Source organism: Argiope bruennichi, chromosome 4 (genome assembly GCF_947563725.1).
Source record: "Argiope bruennichi chromosome 4, qqArgBrue1.1, whole genome shotgun sequence".
Taxonomy (NCBI): Eukaryota; Metazoa; Arthropoda; class Arachnida; order Araneae; family Araneidae; genus Argiope; species Argiope bruennichi.
Window position 1 is genome coordinate 143,540,764 of NC_079154.1, and position 16,766 is coordinate 143,557,529.

Genomic DNA, 16,766 nt, shown 5'->3' on the forward strand with positions numbered 1-16,766 from the left:
TCTAGATTATGTTTAACTAATAATGATTCAATACATTCAGATTGACACAGACCAATACCATTTTCATGTTTAACAATTTCTATGCCTAAAAACTTACCGGTTTTGTTCTCATGTGCTTTTGATGCTATTTACAATCTCTTCATCATTATAAGAAAAAAATTGCTAAATCATCTACATACATACAAAATATAAAAATATTTTTACCAACAGTTTTAATGAACACACAACTGTCAGAGGCCAGTTGCATCAATCCTACTTTTTCTAATTCACCTTTTATAGTCATATACCAGTTTCTACCGGATTGTGGTAAGCCATAAATACTCTTTTGCAACTTACAAACTTTTTCATCTCCAATTAATTTTTCATAACCAGGTGGAGGTAACATATAAACCGTTTCTTCAACATCACTATATAAATATGCAGTTTTAACATCAAAAAACTTAAGATATAAATTTAATTTAAATGCAAGTAAATAAACAAAGATTTGAAAGATTTCATGAAGATCTGAAGGATTTCATGTTTACAACTGGCGAGTAAGACTCGGAATAATCTTTATTTTTTATTTGATTAAAACCTGCTGCTACAAGTCCCGCTTTATATTTTGTTTCACCAGAGTTATCTTGTTTTAAAGAATATACCCATTTGCTTTTTATTAATTTTGTTTTTGCAGGTTTATTTACAATTTCCCAAACTTCGTGTTTATTTAACGAATCCAATTCATTTTTCATTGCTCTTTCCCAGTTCTTCCAATCAGCGCTATTTTTTGCCTCTAAGTATAATGTCAGCTAATGTAGTATAATGTCATAAACTACATTAGCTGACATTTGTTTAGATTTGAGACTTTCCGAACGTCTGACGGGAATCTGATTTACGATATTGTTCCTACTTGATTCAACATCTGGTGTTTCGTTTTCATCCCCCATAGCGATGTCTGTCCGACGCGAAGTTCTATTATAGTAAAAAATTGATGAATCATTATTGATGAATTTCTAAACTAGATATTTCACTTTTTGATTTATCTTGGTATGCCGTTGGAGAAGTTTCAAGCAGTGGATTAATATCCCAAGTTTCTGCTTTCGTTTTCCCCAAATAACGTTAATGATTCATTGAATTTAACTGATCTCTCTTCTATTATTTTTCGGCTTTTAATGTCATAAATTCGATAACCCTTTCTTTCTCTTGCGTATCCTAGCATTATACCACGTTTTCCTGGAACTTCAAATTTTTCATTACTTTCGGAACGTGAAAATAGCCCACACAGCCGAATTTTTTAAGATAATTTAATTTCGGTTTTCTACCTGTCCAAATTTCAAGGGGTATTTTTTCTTTTCCTTTACACGGGGTTACGTTAGACACTTGGGTGCTACAATTAATGGCTTCGGCCCAAAATTTTAATAGAACTTCACTTTCATATAATAAAGATCTAGCCCTTTCTAAAAGAATGTGGTTCGCTCTTCAGCTTTACCGTTACTTTCACTATTGTATGGAATAGTTTTTTCATGAAATATTCCTGAATTAGCAAGATAAGTATCAAGTTCATTTACAAATTCTAAGCCATTGTCAATTCTTAATTTTTTAATTCTTTTATCGGTTAAATTTTCATATTTGGCTTTAAATTGCGAAAATGTATTAAACACTTCATTTTTATTTTTTAAGAAACAAGTAAAATACATGCCAGAAAAATCATCCACCAATATCATGAAATATTTTGCGCCACCAAATGATTCAGGTTGAATAGGACCACACAGATCAGCCTGAATCAACTCAAGAATTTCAGAACTTTGATTTACGTCAATATTAGGGTGAGTTTTTCTGGTTATCTTACTTATATCACATCTAAAATCATTTATATCATTAATATCAATATAATCTTTCATTTTAAGCATATATTTAGGATTTAAATGACATAATCTGTAATGCCAAATCTCATAATTACTGGTGGATTGCTTAGAAAAATAACACTCTGAATTATACAATGGTTTCAAATATAATTCTAATCTATTGTTATTTTTAAATGCTTTGGTAACTAAATTATTATTTTTACCAAAAATCAACATACAATTATAATTCGATTTAATTTTACAACCCTTACCCATCAAACAAGTTACTAACAATAAATTATATCTTAATTCAGGAACATAGCTAACATTAGTTATTGTTAAATTTGTAGGATTATTACTTACAGTTTTTATTTTAACTGTTCCGACTCCCTCACACAAAATTTTAGAGTCTTTACCTGCTAAATAAATATCCCTTGTTTCAGGAATTATTTCTTCAAACCACATACTGCCTTTGGCCATATGACAAGAAGCTCCACTGTCCAGCAACCATATTTTATCACTTAGGCTTTCTTCTTGCTGAGAAGTAGTAAACACATTATCACCAACACTTCGTCGTTTGTTGATTGATTGGCGCGTTGTTGTGTATTTCGCCTTTGATTATTTTCATTACATGGAGCACTTCGACTAGTATTTTTATTCCCGTAAAAACAGTCCTTGCGATATGATTTGGACTTCTGCAGATGTAACAGAGCCTTTCACCAGAACTTTTGTTTTTTCTAGAATAAAACACTACAGCATCGATTCCTTCTGCGCGAGTACTCGTCTGCGAATAACAGGTATTTTCTTCCTCATGTGAAATTTCTAATATTTCGTCCATTGACTTGTCACGTTGGGTTTTGAGAATTTCTCGCACTTTAGAGAATTTTCCTGTCATTCCGCGCTCCGTATAGTAAACGAGCTCCCTAGGTGAGACATCCAGTCCTAAAGAATGACACTTCGTAGCAATTCCTCTTGCTCTGGGAACATAATCGTTAGCCGATTCATTACTTTTCATCTGAAGATTTTTCAGTTCATTGCCGGCATCTATTTTGCGATCTTCTGCTTGACCCGTGAATGTTGACTTTTATTTTATCCCAAAGAATTTTTGCATTTTCCTCTGCTGCGAACTGTAGGGCCTGTTCGTCTGACAATGATAACTTAATATAAGCAGCGGCGTCAGAATTTTTCTGGTTCCATTCTGTTGCATCTTTTTCACTTAAATTATCTGGTTTCACCGCGGATATCACAGAATCTAATCTTTTTAAATTCAGTGCTGCCTGTATTTTCAATGCCCAAATAAAATAAATAGTTCCCTTCAGCTCAGGGACATTTAATTTATCCATGCTGGCAATTTCGCTTTTTGACAGTTTCATTTCAGTCACACAGTTCACTTAGAAATTTTAACGAAACATAACCACATTTAGTTTCCCACGAACCAGAACCACGCTCTGCTACCAATTTGTTGTTACTTTTCAATAAATCTCAGCTTGGTTCTTGAAGACAGCACATTTATTAGACATAGAAAACGAAAAGAAATGAACACAGGTATTGACAATTACGCACACAGCATCATATTAAGCAATTCGCGGGATGAATCCATCGGAATGAAGTGCCAGAAGCTTAATCACACAGATATTCCTACGCGAGAAAAATAGTCCGCTCGCTTTATCCCAACACAAATGATAATGAAAAAATACACAAATGACCGAAGACTGCTTCGAAATGAATGCGGATGTAAACTGAATTGAATATTCAGAACAAAAAGGCCGGTTCTTTATTCAAAACAACCACCCGTTGAAAAGTCAGTAGTTTTGTTTCTTCATTCTTTTGTCCTTGCACAAGAGTCGCTTGTTTGGGAATTGCGCAATTTTTTATTTCCCGTTTGCTGCCACTGGGATTGGTTTTTGCCAACGGCGGTAAAATACGTACGCATTAAAGATACTGTCGTGATTCACCATTTGGAAATCTTTGGTCTAGTAACATTCACAATACAAAAATATCAGTCATCATGTGGGAGTAACTGCTTCTCTTCATAACCACAGGTCCATATAATTGTAAAGTTTCCCTTTGCTGTCCTCCCCCTCTTCTTCACCAATTCTCTAAGCAGTTCTTGCAAACTTTATGAAGTTTTCGAAGCTTATCTTCATTGCCAAATCTATTTCATGTAAATATAAATACTCATTAAAATTTGACTAAGAAAATCTTTATTGGGATATTAAATATGTAAACGAAATACTAAAATAAATAGGCAAATAAAAAATATAAAAATTAAAATCAACATCATCCATTAGTGGCTACAAACACAAAATATTGAAAACATGAATCACTTTTAAAACTGAATCCAAAGCCGGAAAACTAATATTTTGAAATCTGTAATCTCAAAATAACCCAAGAACATTAAAATTTCCTCAAAGCTAAAAAGATGCTGATTATTTCAAAATAATAAAAAAGACCCAACACAAGTTATCGCCACTATGCCATATAAGGCTTTAATTTGCAATATTCTGTCCCTTCCCACAGGGTAGTTTAGAATAAACAGCAACTGATGGATGATATTGTTACAAACCTGTAATATTGCTTCTCAGCACGTTAAGTGCAATCAGTGGAAAGACCATTTTACGATCAGATCTGTTGGAGGCTGATAGGGTGCCGCGTCAGTGATATCAGAGCTTGGCGACAAACATGGCGACCATTTCGCGACTTGGGGATGAATTTGGAGACTTTGGTGACAAAATAGATATCACTGGAAACTTCGAGAATTTTAATGATTCATCCAAAAGGAACCTAGATACACCTGATTGGTCCAGAACCTTCTCGGCCCGTATCCGGGGAACTATAAAAGGCCGGCAGTCTTAAGCTGAAGTGAGTCGTAGACAAGTACCGAATTGTCGAGAGGCTAGCGAAGCAACGGCGGAATCGTTGGATCGCCCGGCGAAAGGAAAGCGTTGTGTAGAGGTCAAGTGATTGCTGTATTGAGCTGTGTACCGTTCAGATGTTAATTGTGGAAACAGCATCGAATCGTGTGAGGAGTAGCCAATCATGTAGTACTCAGTCGGCAGTTGGATACAGTAAAAGCGAGGACACAGTGGTGAATCGCAGTCGTTTGGAGAGGCCGTGGAGTGAAGCTACCTGAATTCCCTACTTCTGCTGAATTCTGTCTGGCAGCTTTGTGTGCTGTGGTTGTTATTGCTACCGATTACTACTAGTCGGCTACTGTGTGTTGCAATATTCTGCTGTGTGTTGCCCGTGTTCGTGTAGGCTGTATATCTTTAGTGTAGGGTTCTTTCGCTAATTTTTTTGGTCGATAAAATGAGCATAATCCTTGAGTAACGGGTGACGACTTTTAAATAGCAAAAAGAGACGAATGCACAGAAGACAAATATATACAGCCTACACGAACACGGGCAACACACAGTAGCCGACTAGTAGTAATCGGTAGCAATAACAACCACAGCACACAAAGCTGCCAGACAGAATTCAGCAGAAGTAGGGAATTCAGGTAGCTTCACTCCACGGCCTCTCCAAACGACTGCGATTCACCACTGTGTCCTCGCTTTTACTGTATCCAACTGCCGACTGAGTACTACATGACTGGCTACTCCTCACACGATTCGATGCTGTTTCCACAATTAACATCTGAACGGTACACAGCTCAATACAGCAATCACTTGACCTCTGTAAAGTTTCTAAATTTTTTATGGATAACAAATGCCGTATGCATACAGAGAAGTCTCGCATAACGAGCAAAATAAAACTCTTCTCGGCAAGCTGGAAGGCAAAGGTATATTCCTTTACATCTGAGTTACTATCTGGCAAGAAAAAGTTTTGATGTTAGAAACAGTCAGAATTAGGGCTTGAAAATCCCTTTTCAGCTCCCGACTTTTAAGATATTTCATTTATCGAAAAATTGTAAATACAAAAGTTGTTCGTCATAATGAGCCGTTAATTTGGCTAATTGTATTTTATATCCTTAAAATGAAGAAAGCGAAATCAATATCAAATGAAACTTTCAGCCCCACCACCACCATTTCCATCCCCTTGTAGATTGATCATTTACGAATTTCTCTGAGATTTTTACATTTCTAACAACATATTCCGAGCCTCTTAAAATCCAAACAAGATTACAATAGTTATCCAGTTCACAGGATAACACAGACAAAGCGAAGGGTGGTTTTCGGTTCCAGGGACCAGAATCAGTGAAGAATTGAGGAAAGCTTCCAGAAATCTTGTCATGAGAACCATTGCAATAGGTAGTGTTCCAATAGAAATAGGAAGCGAATCAATTAACAAGCGAAGTTTCGGGACGTGGAGACACTGTTATGTCAAATATATCAATTTTCATTTACAGCTTGTTTAAACTCTTCAAAAACTCTTCGGAAAGCTTTATCGAATGCTACTCTGTGAGGGCGTCAGCAGCTGCCTTAATTGACGAGATTTTCTCTTGACCAAGAATTTGGGTCTTGAGACGGATAGCAACCATATGGATGAGCTAGTGGAAGAAATATAACCAGAGTTACCGAAAAACGTATGGAACTACATTCTGAGCCATAGCAAAATGCTGCAAAGGAGATTTGATCAGAAGAGGAAGAAATAATAGATGCATCAGAAGAACGAGTGAAATAAAGGAAATGATGAAAGCATGGGAAATTATTGCATCGAATGTTGAGAAGCATCGCCCTGATAAGGTAATAACTTTTCGCACTGCAAATTCATTTAATAACATTTCCTCGTCTTATTTCATGCCACATTTTGAAGCATATCGAAAGGCAAATATCTTTAGAAGTGAGGCTCGTCAAGCAAACTTCAACAGCAGTGTCCAGATGTAAATTACATACATTCATTGCATAAGGTAGGAACTTTTCAGCCCTTGAATAATTGGAGGCAAAAATTTGCTAATTAATTCCAAGTGGATCTTTTCCTTCCACAGCCATTTTCTTCAGGAATCCAGAAAATCCACTTTTTAATTATCGAAACCGGAGGAAAAAAGGGGGGGGGGGGGAAAGACTGTAGAAAGAAAGATTCGGCACAGAATTTTCAACTTTTTGGTTTCAAAAATAGTGAGAATGCTGTTAGATATTTTTCCTATTACGATAGTCTTATAAAAGTTTTTCCGCATCGTGTGATGAGACTTCAATTGAAATTCGCATTCATCGTTTCAATTAGCAAATAGATCATTCAAAAAGCTCTTACCTGTCAGAAAGGAATTAAAGGCAACTGGTGGATTTTCCCTATTTTACAATATTTCAGACACATCTAGCACATTTATACAGGAACAAAGCTCGCACAAGCTCGCAACAAGAAGACGAAAGCAACACAACTAAGCCAGAAAAAGCCTAACCCAATATAAACAAGCCCAGAGGGAGACACAGCACCATCGGAGGAAAACTTTGGACTTCAAGGGTGAAAATAAAATTTTAACATCGTGATTGTCTTGGCATTGTACTAATGCATCACATTTACAGATATCAAATCACATAACTTTAAATTGACTCCATAACTTTATATTGTATCTACTATCTAATAAAAATGACATCCTCATTTTGGAAATGTGCTGCCTTACTGATTCCACTAAGGGGCCTTGATCCTTCATGCTTTGGACTTTTTGTGTACTTTCTTGTTATTATTAGAGTGTCATAGAATAATTAAAGATCAGCTAATAGTTTTAAGAAATGATATTTTGATGTGCATATGAGCAAGAGCCTGAAAACTAAGGAATTAAGTTAACAATTAATTTAAAAGATATAATCAAATATGAAAAATTTATCTTGATCTAGGATCTTGCGTTCTAATTTGAATGATCAAACCAATAGATACCTAAAATAAAACGTGGCATCTAATTATGAATTTAGATAAATTCGCTACAAACTACACTTTAAAATAAATTTACTTTAAATTTAAAAAAGATAAATGAATTTTTCAACATCCATTTCAATTAGTTTATAAATTAAAAACGAAAATTAAATAAACATCTAAAATTATTCAGTTTCTTTCCTTTTCTTTTTTAAACCAGAAGAAAATAATAATATTTTCGGAGCTTTTAATATCATTTAAATCTAATCCCAAAGTCAATTTTTTTTTTGTATTTAGAAAACAGGCACCAAGAATAGTATTATTCGCATGAATCCGGCCACGGGCGAATATATTCATCTTTGAATATTGAAAAAAAGGGGAAAACATTACTTTCCTCGATTTTCAGGAGAAAAAACATTTCTATTTTTTCTCGCGAAAGTAAACACAAATACTGGAAACTGCTCCAGCACAGCAATCTAAAACCACTTACCCAGGAGTTCTTTATCTCTCACCTTCCCTGAAGAAATCAATTAAATCCGAAACTAATTCCTCTCGCCCTTCCCCTTGTCATCCGCTGTTAACGAAATCACCGGGCTTGGTTACCTCTTTGGCATTCTCTCTTTTTTATTTTACATACGAGCAATCTGTTCTGATTTCTGAAGCGTTGATTGATTTCACCGTATCACAAGCTGCTTCACTTCACTTCATCTGCCGCACGAACGATTCTTTCCGCACGGGATCCTTCTTTACTGCTAGGTTTATCGCACTGGACAGTTCTGGTTTTGTCTAGAATATCCATTCGGAAAAGCATGTGTTAGCAACCCAGCCCCACCTTTGATCTGATCACTTCTTGATACATCAACGATTTATTCAAAATTAAAGTGAGAATTCGACTTTTTTGCTGTTGTTACTGAAATTTTAATTAACTGTTAAATTCAATAATTAATATAAAAACATTTTTAAAATAAGGTTTTGTTAGTGGTGACTCAATTACAATATACGTGTTGTTTGTTTGTTTCAAAATGTGAATGTTAAGACAGCAAAGGAAAAGCGTGGGAGTCTAAGTGAATTATTTCCGAAAGTCTGCGAATCCAAAATCCGCACATACAGATTTGGAAATCTACTTATACATATAGACTTGGAATTTATCCCCATTTGGACTTGGAATATTTCATGTCTGTAATCGTAAGACAAGCGTCTCTATGTTGGTGGGCCTCTCATAAAGCCTCATAATCCGACCAAGACAAGGCATGGCTCCAGCAGAACTCCTGTAATTTCAAAATCTGTCTGAATCTTACATGTCGATTTCCTTACTTTCAAACTAGATAATAACAATATTAATACATTGCGTACGGCGCTCTGCGAGCTCAAAACGCTCCTGGGGCCCGCATAGTTTTAAACGCTCTAGAAGCATTGTTGGCAAGAATTAGGATGCATATATGCACATTTTTTAATTTGCATTTGGTGTTATATTTACATAAAATATTCTTAAATATCACTATATATTTTATATATCTATTTATTATGTAAGAGTTTTTACACTTTTATATGCTGTTTTTCCTTACAAATTAAAACATTCATTTTGAAATAAAACATTTTATAAGGTACGGTAAACAATCGGCACAGTTTTACCGACGTACTGGCTATACTGATTGATTGTTTCCACATGCTTGGAATGTCGACATTCAGTTATTTTGCTAATCATTTGTCATAAGAATGCATAAAACTTCATTATCCTGGTAACGTAACAAAAATATTTGCCTCTGATTGGTTATGCATTGATTCCGTTGAGAAAAAAAAAAACATGAAAACGAGATATCTCGTGACCCAATCACAATGTTCGACATGCTAAAAACGAGAAATCTCGTGACTCGTACGCAATGTGTTAATATTATATATAAATATAATTGTAATTTTAATAATGAAGATAGCACACATTGTGCTACAGAATGATTTCCCAAAATGGTTTTAACTGTTTAATGAGTAATGATACAGATTTACCGACGAAACACTTTCAAAATTTTGTCCCTTTTGGCAGACTCTCTAAATTTTCGATGCATGATTCAATGTTTATTGTAATCTTCCAATTTTCATTTCTGCAGTTGTATTTTGAAATGTTTCAAACGCATCTTACTATTGATAAAATGCCAAATCACTAGTTCTAGAATGAACTCTGGAAAAAAAAAATTCTGGATTGATCTTGTGTTCACAGAGAATTCGCTGGCGAGAATTCTTGTCAATGAAATTACAACAATATTCTAGGTAACTGTAGAAGTTTCTTTCAAAAATGATGAACCGGTTGTACATTTTCAAGAAAATAATTTTTGATTTTGTTGATATTTCTACGCAATAAATTACACTTTTATTACTGACTTTAAATAGCATAATTTATTGTTCACTGTGAACTTTCATCAACGTTATTTTCAATTTTGTAAAAATGTTAGTTAAAAGGATGCGACAGCCATAATGTTTTGTTGTTGATAAGAAACAATTGACAGAACAAGCATTATAATAATATCAAAAAGAATAATTAAATAAGTGTTTAAAAAACCCTGCACAATATAATGTCACCAAAATTTTATGATCTTGCTCTTTTCGCTTTTCTGACTGGTGTTACTATCTTGCTGTATTTTACATGATTCACTCCGCAGCCAATTTTACGCAAATTACGGATGCAACATTTTCTGTCCAGATTATTAAGACAATTTTCAACAGTATTCAATCGTTAGCAAAATATTCTTTTCTAAAGTGAAGGAATCTTCTATGGCATAGTATTTGAAGAATATAACGAGCCCTTCTTCCATCTCTAGGAAAAGTTTAAGCCTTATTATTTCTTCTTCAACTGTTAACCAAAATTTCTCCCTCGTTCTTCGCTTGCTTCATTTCTCTCGTTATTTTTGAAGAATTCAAAGTGAAGAACTATTCTTTGGTAGCTGTGAAACGCATGAAATCCTTGCCTGATTACATCAGACGAAATTTGTTGAATTTCGTTATTATCTTGTAGTTATTTCGAAGAATCTTAATTTCTTGAAACTGTTTTGAATTACAAAAAATTATTCACATTCTCGAACTCTATAATTGTGTGACGATTTACCTTTCATTACGCTTATTTGCACCAATTACGATTTCGTCGCCATTCCGTAAATTTAAACAACCCAATGCTTTATTAATTAGTACCTTTCAATTAATTAAAATAGTTTAATGATTCTTACAGTTAGTCGTCTTTTATGTGAAACAGATAAATAAGTTAGCCAACAAATTTTCATAAAATTAAGCCCCCTCAGGGGCTCACCTACTGTAGGTGAGTACGGGTGTCCCAATCCCGAGGTTCCCAGGGATCTTTACTCCCTTTCAGTTCGCTCTCCTCTTCGTCTTCTGCTTTCTGCTGTGTCTTTCCTTCCCTCGACGGCAAGCGAGGGAGCTCTCCATGAGAAGCTGTCGCCGCTCTGTTTGTTTCTTGCTTCTCATGGACAGCCAAAACCCCACGTGTTGGCCGTGCGTGGCAACCCATTAGACGGGCGGTACACTGTGGTCCCCGGTGTATTAATCGGCTGGTATCCTAATCAATTGGTTAGTCTGCTAGGGATCAAGCGAAAGGGTCATCCTCTGGGGCTTGGCGTTAAGGGTGGTCAACGTTCCTGGAGATGGCCCTGAGCGTATAGGTTCCGGTTAGCACTAAGGCAAGTGCCGAGGCTGGGAAATTCCAGAGCCGGTAACTACCTTCCCTTGTTGGACTCCGTGGTGGGTGGTGCTGTCGGGACCCGAATTACTCTTACCTTGTGTATGGGTAAATCAAAGAAATCTCCCTTCAGTGGGCGTCAATGTGAAGAAAAAATTTTGAAAGAACATTTTGATACGTATTTTATTGTCAAACGAAAGTCTTCAGCTAATGAGACTTTCCATACAGTCTCTCCATTTTTAGTAGAAAAGGCTATCTCTGAATCGCTTGGGGATGTTCCCTCAGTACGGAAACTTCGTTCTGGTGACTTGCTTGTTCAGGTCAATACACGAAAGCAAGCCCAGACTATATTGAAAATAGATAATCTTGGTTCTATTCCCGTTACCGTCAGTGCACATAATACACTTAACTTTTCCAGGGGAGTTATTTCGTGTGGTGAATTGTTTCACACACCAATTGAGGAAATCACACAAAAGCTTAGAAGTCAAGGAGTAACTAATGTCCGACGTATTACTATACGAAAAGATGGACAACTTCTTGACACTAAACATCTAGTGCTCACATTTCATGCCACCAGAATACCAGATTCTATAAAAGCGGGTTACATGAAATTGGCCGTCCGGCATTATATTCCGAATCCCTTACGATGCTTTAAATGCCAACTATTCGGTCATTCGAAAGCTTCCTGCCGCGGGACACTTACTTGTGCCCGTTGTGCTGAAGCAGGCCATGATAGTTCTGCTTGTACTGCGGTTGGAAAGTGCAAAAATTGCAAAGGTTCTCATGCTTCCTTTTCTCGTATATGCCCCACTTGGAAATTTGAAAAGGAAGTCATTTCAGAAAAAGTTACGAAACAAATAACGTATGCAGAAGCAAAGCGAAATGTCAAGACCCGTTTACCGGCACCTGAAATAAGTTATGCAAGCGCGGTGCAAAAAACGGTTCAAACAAAAAGCACTGAAATTGTCCCTGTGGTCTTGCCTTCTGTTTTTGTCGTATTCCAAGCATCATATATACCTTCTGAAACTTGTCCTAAATCTGCTGAAGCCTTTATAAATTTGCCTTCAAATAATACTGCTAAAGAAACAAGTTTATCTAAATCTGGAGTTCCAGATTGTACTGCTGATCCAGCAGACTTTTCTAATTTTAAGACTGTTCAAAATAGGAAAAAACTTAAAAAAGGTTCTAACATTAATAGGAATTATTTGTCCGAAACTGTGGGCAAAACCTTGAAATCTTATAAAACTGTTCGTAGTGCAGCAGCATCCAAACTAAATTCAGATAATAATCACAGTTCTAAGTTTTGGAAAACCTCACCCAAACAATTTTCAAACACCATTTCAAAAAAGGTCAACCTTTCCTCTAATTCTCCAAAAAATAAAATCATAGTTACTGATGAAGATACCTCTCATGTTCATAACTATCCTGCATCTAAGAAAGCGGAAGTTTTGGCAACGAATGAGGAAATGAGTACTTCGAGTGCTCCGGAGGACATTCTGGAATACAACATTAGTGAGGAGCTAGAGGAGACATCTTCAGATGTTAGTACACCCTCTCTCCCTCCTCCTAAAGCAACAAAAAAAAGCTTAAATATATTATTCCAACGAAGTACAAAAATGTATAATTGTTTGCTTGTTTGTGCCTATTTCGTTTTTTCCATTTATTGTAACAAATTATTTAGTAATGTTCGAAATATAAATCTCTTTGCCTTCTTTGAGGACTTTAGTCTTCGCATTTTAATTCTAGGTAAAATTAACTCTTGTTTTAAACAATTCTTCGTGTTTGATAATGCAAATTTATTCGCTGGGATTCTGTTTTTTACTTATGTGCTAATTAGGTTTTAAAACTTTTATATCCATGTTTTTATTCAATTGCTGAAACTTTAAAATTAAATTACGTCTCAATTTCAAGTTTTATATTATAATACCATATGCTTGGCGCAGTATGGCCAAATCTGGCTTTTGCGCCAAAAAACCTCAACTACCTACCTACCCTCATAAAATTAAGGTAGATTTCAATTTTTGTTTCGGTATTCTTTACAATATTTGTGCAGTTTCACACACCTACGATTGAACGGTAAAAAAAGTAATGGTTTTAAAATAAATCTACATTTTTCTGATGAACGTTCTAACAGAAAATCTTTACGACGTAACTGAAATCAAAATAAGCATAATCGCATACCATTTATTAGCATCATTGAAAACTATTTAATATTAAAACATACGCTTATGATTATATTTTTAGGCAAAAGATCCAGAACTTTTGCCCTGATGCTCGTGTGACTAATCGCAAATGCATCCACTTTTGGTATCATTTCAATTAGGTGCACTCTATTCTTATTTATAGCACTCGACTCGGAAAACTCTTTTCATCCATTTTTTTGTGGTAAACTGCTAGCTTTCAGTACTGACGTAGATGGGGAAAAGTTAATTTATTTCAATGTTGTATCTATATGTGCGCTGCGACGTTTCTAAATGAATAAAGATATTAACATTCTTAAAAATGTAATTTTGAAGTCACAAATATTTTATTCTAGACCAAGGTATCTCGAATTTTGAGTCATGTCTCAAACAGGATAGAGCAGAATATTATTGAGGAACCGGAAATTTTGAAACTGCCCTAATTTCAGATTCATTTAATATTTGTTTGTAAAACAATTCAATACTGAAGCATTTATTCAATAAATTGCTTCTCAAATTCTTAATCAAAATTCGAAATTCCAATTCTGATATGCTAACCCTAAAAAATGGGTATGATACTCCAGGCCGATAAAAAGCACAGAATTTAATCTTTAAAACAGTTTAATCTATAGTTATGGAAGCGCACTGGACATTTTGGATTCGACTAATAATTAAATGGACAGGAAAGAGTATTAGAGAAAGATGGCTACTTTTAAACAAATTAAGACATTAACATCACTTACAACCCAGTCACTCTGAAATTCAATATATTTCTCCGTCAGTATTTTGGTTTGCTACATTCTATAATACAACAGTGGTGACATTCGACTGGATACTGGAGTTTGTTACGAATCAAAATCCGAATGTCACAGGTGATGATCAAAACATGCTAGACTTCGTAGAAGTTGTGACATACTTTTCATAGATGTATGTTTAGGGAAGTTATTGATTGGATTGAAAGAGTGCCGGGAGTCGAAGAACTGAATGACGACAAAATATATAAAGTATTGTTAACACTCAAGAAGTACAGGCAGGAATATCGAATAGGATGAAAAAGGTACTATTTTGGATGAAATTAAAGTCTCTTGAAAACAAGCTTCTGGTGCGTTAAAAATATTTATAAAATTCGAAAATCACAAAGTAAGAAATCCTAGATTTCGCACATAATCTTGCATTCTGTAATATAGATTGAAATATAAAATGCAAATTGTTTATAATTTTACAAAATAAAGCTTTTTTTTTTTTACGGAAGAAACTCGTGCCTTTAAATAAAGAGTATTTAGCATGTGTTAAAATGGTTTTGACATCTTTTCATCTATTGTTTAAAACTGAATATTTTTGCTATTTCGGTTTGTTGTGATATATTTTCTTACAAAGGCTATTTTATTGGAAAATATTTGGACAAATCAATATTTTTAATAATAATAAATTTAATAACTAATTTAAAATAAATTAATTATTAATCTAAATGAAATAGCGACAGTAATTTAGTGATTCATAATTTAAATTTTTTTACTAGAAAATTTACATATAAATATAAAATAAAAATCAGTTAAGTGTATCGGGTTTCGAAAGCTGAGAAGAGGAGAGTGAAGATTTCACTGTTAGCTCCTACCCGGTCAGTGTACACTCATCAAATAGATCGCCATGCACAGCCAACGCGCAAGGTTCGTGGCTGTCTGGGGAAGTAGTAATTGCTACAGCTACGAGTACTCCCTCACTTGTCATCAAAGGATAAAAGTAGACAAAAAATGTGTAGAAATCATAGGAGAGGGTAAAATCGAGGATATTAATCCAAAGTGACTGCCATGTTTAATCAAATAGTCAAAATACGATGCTTAAATATTTGGCTTTAACGATTTGTCAGTAATGGTTAACATGAAAGCAATACCTGTATTCTAAATGCTACAAAGTTTGAAAAGAAGCCAAAACTTATCAACTCGTATTCTTTTCTAGCTTTACGTTTTCTACTTACATATTTTTATATAATTAGGAAATGCAAAAGTTAAATAATGTTTTATAATGTTAAAAACAAAAGTTTGAAGCATGAGTTATAAAATAATTAAAACTCACAAACATGCAAAGATTTTTTTTTTTTTTTTGCCGTATTGTACCTGCCTCTTGATAAACAACAAAAGTTATTTAGAATATTAAATAAAAATCTTCTAGTGCATTTAACATTCATTTTATTTTCTGATTTCGAGAAAAACGAATAGTGATTCTCTAAGGGAGACAAATTTTCTTCGATTTTTTAGTAGCATGTGACCAATGAAATTAAATTAAATAAATGAATAAAAACTGAATTGAAACATAAAGCGACATTTGTAGATTGAATAGCTTATTTCCAGTAAGCCTAATATTTCAATGTATATTATATACATTTATTATTGTCCGTTTGAATCTTGTACAGTTCCACATTCCTTGAAGAATTCTAAGCCAAATATTCACCGTCAAGCCTAATATTTCACCACAGGTCATTAAATCGATATATGATATGCCAACAAAATGCATTAAAAATTGGAAAGGCTAATAATATATGAGAGAAACTTTAAATGAAATCGAAACACCGTGAAAGTGATTGAAGGAGAATTACTGAGCGCCCATATTAGAAGGTTCTTCTACGAAATAATAACAAAAGTAAAAACAAACGAAGAAAACAATTTTAACCTTACAAAATTGCGTGAATAATAGTTTTGTTTAAATATGCTTAATATTTCAACAACAAAAGAGGAATTTTGATAGATTCTATGTTATGGACTTTGATATATTGATTACAAATAACAGAAACGGCTTTTCGGAAATAAAAGTAGTATTAATAAAAATATATTTCTTTAAATTTAAGATGCTTTAAAAAATAGCTTCTCCACCCCCCTCTTATTTTAATGGGAGCAGCGACTTTCTAATAACCTCACTCATTCTTCAATGTTGTATATGTTGTATAAAGCATTCAATGTTTTAATTTCATTGATGTGCATGTTCTTGAGAACATATACATGAATTTTTGTTAGAATCCTTCAAGCAATGTGGAACCGTACAAGATTCAAACTAATAAATGATATATAGCACCACTCTGTGCTCTTAAAACTATATATATCCTTAAGATTATTTAAGCAATGTCGTGAACATGTGGTGGAAGACAAATCATAGTCCCTGAGGGTAATGATCTTTCTTGGTTCTTGCCAGCTTAACAACGTAGAAATTCAATTATTTAAAATAAGAAATTTAAAAAAAATCGATCAGTTCATGTGGCTGAACTAGTCTTGTGTGTTACAGTAATGAACTAGTCTTATGTGTTAC

The 16,766-nt window shown here is 34.3% G+C and overlaps 1 protein-coding gene across 1 annotated transcript; it reads left to right on the forward strand.

The window, feature by feature from the left end:
- Positions 1-2,502: 2,502 nt before the first annotated feature.
- LOC129966491 (uncharacterized) lies at positions 2,503-13,560 on the forward strand. The gene is made up of 4 exons (XM_056080919.1): positions 2,503-2,617; positions 11,533-12,405; positions 12,679-12,830; positions 13,534-13,560. The coding sequence occupies exons 1-4, from the start codon at positions 2,503-2,505 to the stop codon at positions 13,558-13,560; spliced, it is 1,167 nt and encodes a 388-aa protein (XP_055936894.1).
- The last annotated feature ends 3,206 nt before the right edge of the window (positions 13,561-16,766 follow it).